The 7,500-nt window shown below is 42.4% G+C and overlaps 1 protein-coding gene across 1 annotated transcript in view; it reads right to left on the minus strand.

The window, feature by feature from the left end:
- Positions 1-7,500, minus strand: part of Cals (calsyntenin 1) — a 31,841-nt gene that overhangs the window by 18,269 nt on the left and 6,072 nt on the right. Inside the window, exons 2-3 of the mRNA XM_070115481.1 lie at positions 2,518-2,675; positions 674-804 (exon numbers count right to left, since the gene is read on the minus strand). Coding sequence (XP_069971582.1) covers positions 674-804; positions 2,518-2,675 — 289 coding nt within the window. The remainder of the gene's footprint in view (positions 1-673; positions 805-2,517; positions 2,676-7,500) is intronic.

Here is a 7,500-nt window from a genome sequence, read left to right on the forward strand (position 1 = left end):
AGTGAGTGAGAAGGAGTGGGAGTGAGAGTGAGCGCGAGAATGGGAATGGGCCTGAGAGTGGGAGTGAGAGTGCGCGTGAGAGAGTGAGAGTAAGAGTGAGAGTATGAGAGAGTGAGTGAGAGATGATATTTTGTTTAAAGATTCTCTAAAAGAAATGAAGGAAAAAGTAATCTTGGGGAAGTTGAAAATGTGTGTGCGTGCGTGTGTGTGTGTGTAGGGGCGGGGGGGTAACGGATCTGTTTGTGAATTTTCTTTTGGTCTTTCTCTAATGCGCAGTTGAAAACTGATATCATATCTGTCTTTATCCTTAGAAAACAATAGTATATCATCTACTCCCCCTCCTTGCCAAGTATAAAAAGAGCCCCCTCCCCCCAAAAAAATTAAACCCCCAAACCCCTAAAACACTCCTCTCCCCCTTACCCCCACCAAATGCCCACAAACACCCCTCCCCCTCCCCTCTAAAAAAAAAAAATCCTACTCCCCCTCAAAAAAATAAAAATCTCCCCTCCTACTCACCTCCCCCCCAAAAAAGCACCTCTCCCCCTCCTCCTACCCCCCAAAAACACTTCCCCCACTCCTACCAATCCCCCCAAAAACACCCACCTCCTCCCCTCCTACCTACCCCCCCCCAAAAAAAAAAAAAAAAAAAAAAAACAGAAACAACCAAACTTACTTCTGTGACTCCACATTGGCGTCGCAGGAAACGGCGGTGATGTCGAACTTGTAATTCTTCCGCTTCTCGCAGTTGAGGGGGCGCTTGGCTATCAACTCGGCCTCTCCGGTGGCTTCGTTTCTTAGCCGGATCTGCGGGGAAGAGGATTCGGTTGAGAGAGATAGAGAGGGAGGAGGGAGAGGGAGGGAGGGAGAGAGGGAGAGAAGGGGGAGGGGGAAGGGGAAAGGGAGGGAGGGAGGGAGAGGGAGAGGGAGAGGGAGGGAGGAGAGGGAGAGGGAGAGCGAAAGGCAGAGGGAGGGAGAGAGGGAAGGGAGAGGGAGAAAGAGAAGGAGAGGGAGTGAGGGAGGGAGGGAGAGAGAGACAGGGAGAGAAGGAGAGAGAGAGAGAGAGAGAGAGAGAGAGAGAGAGAGAGAGAGAGAGAGAGATAAGGAGATAGAAAGATAGAGAGAGAGAGCGAGAGAGAGCGGAGAGAGAGCGAGAGCGAGGCGAGAGCGAGAGCGAGGCGAGAGCGAGAGCAGGAGAGAGAGAGAGACAGAGAAAGAGAGAGAGAGAGAGCGAGAGAGAGGGAGAGGGAGAGAGAGAGAGAGAGAGAGAGCGAGAGAGAGATAGAGATAGATAGAGAGAGGGAGAGAGATAGAGATAGAAGAGAGAGAGAAGAGAGAGAATTTCTTAACCGGATTAGCATAAAAGGGATTTCATTTGAGAGAGAAGAAACAATCAAGTTACCTATCTTATTTGTATCTTATATATAGGTCTATCTATCTATCTGAAGAGAAAGGGCGGAAGAGATTTGACCTCAACTGTTTCTAAGTAGGATTTGACCTCAACTGTTTCTAAGTAGGATTTGACCTCGACTGTTTCTAAGTAGGATTTGACCTTAACTGCTTCTAAGTAGGATTTGACCTCGACTGTTTCTAAGTAGGATTTGACCTCAACTGTTTCTAAGTAGGATTTGACCTTGACTATTTCTAAGTAGGATTTGACCTCAACTGTTTCTAAGTAGGATTTGACCTCAACTGTTTCTAAGTAGGATTTGACCTCAACTGTTTCTAAGTAGGATTTGACCTCAACTGTTTCTAAGTAGGATTTGACCTCGACTGTTTCTAAGTAGGATTTGACCTTGACTGTTTCTAAGCAGGATTTGACCTTGACTATTTCTAAGCAGAATTTGACCTTGACTATTTCTAAGCAGAATATTGACCTTGACTATTTCTAAGTAGGATTTGACCTTAACTATTTCTAAGTAGGACTTGACCTCGACTGTTTCTAAGTAGGATTTGACCTTGACTATTTCTAAGTAGGATTTGATCTTAACTATTTCAAAGTAGGATTTGACCTTGACTATTTCTAAGTAGGATTTGATCTTAACTATTTCAAAGTAGGATTTGACCTTGACTATTTCTAAGTAGGATTTGATCTTAACTATTTCAAAGTAGGATTTGACCTTGACTATTTCTAAGTAGGATTTGATCTTAACTATTTCAAAGTAGAATTTGACCTTGACTATTTCTAAGTAGGATTTGACCTCAACTGTTTCTAAGTAGGATTTGACCTTAACTATTTTTAAGTAGCATTAGCGGATAAAGTGGTTCTATTTGACAACTCTTTTACGCATTTACGAAAGGGTACAACATTTGCATATCAAATTGCGAGGGACAAGTTGCGCAACATGGCTTCGCGTCTGAGAATTGTATTTCTTTACGAGTTAAAAAAAAGCAAAATTGTGGTCGAAAGAGCAATATGATGGGATTATAAGGTCAATACAATCTCCTCTTACTGTATTTGTCAAGCAGGACGATATATTGATATTTTTTTTACGTTTTAAGAAAAAAACCCCGACTCACAATGAAGGGCGCCTCCCCGTGGTGCTTGTTGACGATCCTGTAGAAGCAGACGTTGGGCGTGGCGCGGATGGGCGGCTGCACCTCCACCACGGTGTCCTTCTCGGAGACGAGGCCGTGGTAGCCCTCCGAAGGCTGCACGAGGTCGAACACCGGCACTCCTGCAACGGGGTCAAGAGAGGTCAAACAGGGTCAAGGAAAAAAAGAAAGAAAAAAAGTCTAACCTTTTGGTGATTATTTATCTATTCATTAATTTTTTTAAATATTTTTTAAAATGAGAGTGCTTGTCTTATTTTTTTATCTATCTGTCTTCACTAAACTTTTTTTGACCGATTGATTCTCATTCTCTTGTTTTATCTATTTGTTTAGTAATTAAAGGGTTTGTTTAATTTATCTATACATATTTTTTTTCAATTTTCTAGACAGCTGCGTTTGAAAAGAAAAATGTTTATCATAAATTCATGTTTCTGACTTGGTCTCCAGTATCACAGGAAAAGTTTTTTTCGTCATATCAAACTCACTTCTGACTGAAAGCGAAAGAAGGAGAAAGAGATAAAGAGAGAGAGAGAGAGAGAGAGAGAGAGAGAGAGAGAGAGAGAGAGAGAGAGAGAGAGAGAGAGAGAGAGAGAGAGAGAGAGAGAGGGAGAGAGAGGAGAGAGAGAGAGAGAGAGAGAGGAGAGAGGGAGAGGGAGAGGGAGAGGGGAGAGGGAGAGGAGAGAGAGAGAGGGAGAGAGAGAGAGAGAGAGAGAGAGAGAGAGAGAGAGAGAGAGAGAGAGAGAGAGAGAGAGAGAGAGAGAGAGAGAGAGAGAGAGAGAAGAGAGAGAGAGAAAGAGACAGATAGAGAGAGAGAGAGAGACAGAAGGAGTGAGAGAGAGAGAGAGAGAGATAAAGGAGAGGGAGAGAGGTGAAAGGAGAGAGAGATAGATAAAGGAGAGAGAGAGAGATAAAAGGAGAGAGAGAGAGATAAAAGGAGAGAGAGAGAGAGATAAAAGGAGAGAGAGATAAAAGGAGAGAGAGAGAGAGAGAGAGATAAAAGGAGAGAGAGAGAAAGATAGATAGAGAGAAAGAGATAGAGTATACAATGTAAACTTAAACTCTAAAAAATAGGACTTTTTGGATAAATGAAAATCTTCACACCAGAGATTTTTCATCCTGCAAACCTGTAAGCCAAGACGGATCTATTAACGGTAGAAATATTATCATAAATCTCCAATATATACGAAAAATCCTGAACAATATCCGATAAGTATGAACAAACGCCGTGAAACGAACAGAAATGCGTGAACGTTATTTTTCTTGGCAATATAATAAAAAAATACTTTACGACTTTCCGAACATCATTAGCATGAAATACTTGAAAAACAACGAAAGAAAAGACAACGATTACTTTTCGTCCCTGACCGCATTTTCGTTAAGAAACAAATTCACGGACAAACAAAATTAAAAAAAGAAAAGAAAAAAAAAAAAGAGAGAAAGAGAGAAGGAGGAGAAGGAGAAGAATAAATAAATGAGAAATAATAATAAATACGAAGAAAAAAGAACGGAAGGAGAAAGTAATCTAAATTTCCCGCCAAAAATAGTCCTTGTTTACCTTCATCTCCGTATGACTGATGTTAGAGGAATGGAAAAAAATAGAAAAGAACTTTAACTAAGACAAACGATTGGAAAAAAGAAGAATAAAAGAGCTAACAAAACATGAAAACAAAGGAAAACAATGAAAAAAAAAAATAAAAATAAAAGCAGACGGGTAGAAATAAACAACGAATTTCAAAACAAAAATCTCGAGTGATCACAAAGAGAGAAAAAACAACGAAAGGCAGAAGAACAAAATAAAACAGTAAAAAAAAAAGAAAAAAAATCCGATTTCCAATAGCGAACACGTGCTTGTAAACACACCCAAAAAATATCGTAAAAGCCAAACGGGGTAAAAGAACACGCTCACTTAGGCCAAATTTCGGTCTCGCCATCTGGAGGAAACGAGGCAAAGTATAAAAGGAAAAAAAAAAGACATAATGAATAAATAAAAAACTAAATAACCTCTGCCGAATTTTATAACAGAAACTATTCTCCAGTGTGTTCGCATGTTCTACAACAACGACTATAAACAGATGTTCCCGAACACGAATATCAGTATTCAACATTTTCTCTTCCTTTCTTCCTTTCTTTCTTTCCAAAATAAATCACAATCGCGTCAAAACAGGGATCATGCATGTAAATTATGAATTCCCCAAATAGATCGATCGAGAATATAAACAGGGATCCTTGAAAACTTCTCCAAATAGAGAATATAAAGATTGTATTTATAAAAAAAACAATAAGAGGGATCGTTGATATAACAAGCAAATTACTCCAGAGTCATCGAGAATATAAAAATGATGTTTATAAAAATAAAAGGGATCGTTAACATAATGCTTGAATTTCCCTAAATATCAAGGGTCGTGAATATATATATTAATTTTCTCAAAACAAGAGGGATCGTTGATATAACAAGCAAATTTCTCCAAACAGAGTCATCGAGAATATGAAAATGGTCTTTATAAACATAAAAGAGATCGTTAACATAATATGTGAATTTCCCTAAATAGTAGGGTAGTGAACATAGATTAATTTTCTCAAAACAAGAGGGATCGTTGATATAACAAGCAAATTTCTCCAGAGTTATCGATAATATAACGATGGTCTTTATAAACATAAAAGGGATCGTTAATATAATACGTGAATTTCTCTAAATAGTAGGGTCGTGAATATATATATATATATATATATATATATATATATATATATATATATATATATAGATTAATTTTCTCAAAACAAGAGGGATCGTTGATATAACAAGCAAATTTCTCCAAACAGAGTCATCGAGAATATAAAAATGGTGTTTATAAAAATAAAAGGGATCGTTAACATAATGCTTGAATTTCCCTAAATAGCAGGGTCGTGAATATATACATTGATTTTCTCAAAACAAGAGGGATCGTTGATATAAGACACGATTTTCCCTAAATAGGAGGTAGTGAGTATATAACGAAAACCTTTCAAAACAGAGGGATAGCGAATGGAAAGATTGAATTCATCCACTTAGAGAGGATCGTGAATATAAAAGCGTAAACTCAAAATAGAAGGAAAACAGAACGCGAATATAGATGCAGCCATTTCTCAAAAAATACAGAGATCGCGAGTACAAACCGGGAATTGGGCAAATTAGAGAGACTGCGAATACAAAGCGAGGAATTTCCAAAATAGATGGAATCATGAATATAAAAGGCGAATTTTCACCCATTAGCGAAAGAGAAAAAGAAAAAGAAAAATATAAATTCGCAGTATCAAACGCCACGCAAAGCGCGGGCCAAACTCATAATCTACCCCTCCCCCCCTCGCCCTCCCTCCCTCCCTCCCCCACCCCCTATGGATCGACACTAATCCCTCTGCATTGGATGGAAGGAAGGAGGGAGGGAGGGAGGGAAGGAGGGGGATAGGTGGGAAACGGTGGGAGGGAGGGAGGGAGGGAGGGAGGGAAGGAGGGGGATAGGTCGGAAAGGGAGGGAGGGAAGGAGGGGAAAGGGAGGGGAAGGAGGAGGGAAGGGGATAGGTGGGGAAAGGGAGGGGAGGGGAGGGAGGAGGGAGGGGAGGGAGGGGGGCGGAATAAAGCAAGGGGAGAGGGAAGGGATTGGGCTTGGTAAGTCCCATGTGGAGAGACAAGGATAGAGTGGGGGGGGGTGGGGATTATGGGGGAGGGATCAGAAGAGGAGAGGGGATGAAGGGAGGGGGAGGGTATCCGCAATGCGCCACACGCACGCACCTACACAATACCTTCCACACTCCCCCCACCCCACCTCCCACCTTTCCTCCACTCACTCCTCCCCCCACCCACACCCCATCGTCAACCTGTGTGGTAACCCTCTTCCCTCTCCCCCTCCCCCCACCTCCTCACCCAAACCTTCTATGGGACCTTCTCCTCCCTCCCTTTGCCCGCCCCTCTCCTTCCCCTCTCCCTGAACGCTTCCCCTCCCTCACCCTTTCTTCGCCGTGTCCCTTCCTCACCCTGAAAATATCTCCTATCCCTCCCTCCTCCCTTCCCTTCCCCCTGCTTCACCTCCCTTCCCTTTCCTTTCCTCCTTCCCTCCCCCTCTTCCTTCCCTCCTTCACCTCCCTTCCCTTCCCTCCTTCACCTCCCTTCCTTCCCCTCCTACCCCTTTTCCCTTGCCTTCCCTTTCCTCCTTCATCCCCTCCTTTCCCTTCCCTCCTTCACCTCCCATCCCTTCCCTTCCCTCCTTCCCTTCCTTATCTTCCCTCCACCTCCCTTCCCTTCCCTTCCATCCTTCACCTCCCTTCCTTCCCCTTCCCTTCCCCTCCTTCACCTCCCTTCCCTCCCCTTCCCTTCCCTGCCCTTCCCTTCCCTTCTCTTCCCTTCCTCACCTTCCCCTCACAGGTCACAATCTAAAAACAAACCAAACCAAACCAAACCAAACCAAACCAAACCAAACCAAAACAAAACAAACAGACGTCCCCCCTCCCAGATGGCTCTCGCGTCTCCGAACCAGCTTTGAACCGGGGTAGGGAGGGGGAGGAAGGGGGGAGGGAGGGGGTCCGGACTGGTTAAAAGACGGGGCACTTCCGGGGCTCAAAACGCCTCCTTTTCTCCTCCTCGTAAAACGCAAAAGCGACGCGCGTGCAAATCCCGATACGAAAACGGCCACGACATCCGGAGCGAGAATAATTGTAATAGTTTTTTCGTTATTTTATCGGCGGGAAGTTTATTTATTTTTTTCTCTCGCGTGATAAAAAAAAAAAAAAAAAAAAAAAAATACGAGCAGGATGATAAGCGAACACGTGCTTAGCGTGATTTAAAAAAAAATAATAATAATTACGAGCAGGATGATAAGGGAACACGTGCTTACGCGTTTTACGGGTTGGGACTAAAGGAAAAAAGCCAGACACGGACCAAAATCCCAATCAAAAAATAAAATACCGAAAAAAAAAAAA

Source organism: Penaeus vannamei, chromosome 37, assembly GCF_042767895.1.
Source record: "Penaeus vannamei isolate JL-2024 chromosome 37, ASM4276789v1, whole genome shotgun sequence".
Lineage (NCBI taxonomy): Eukaryota > Metazoa > Arthropoda > Malacostraca > Decapoda > Penaeidae > Penaeus > Penaeus vannamei.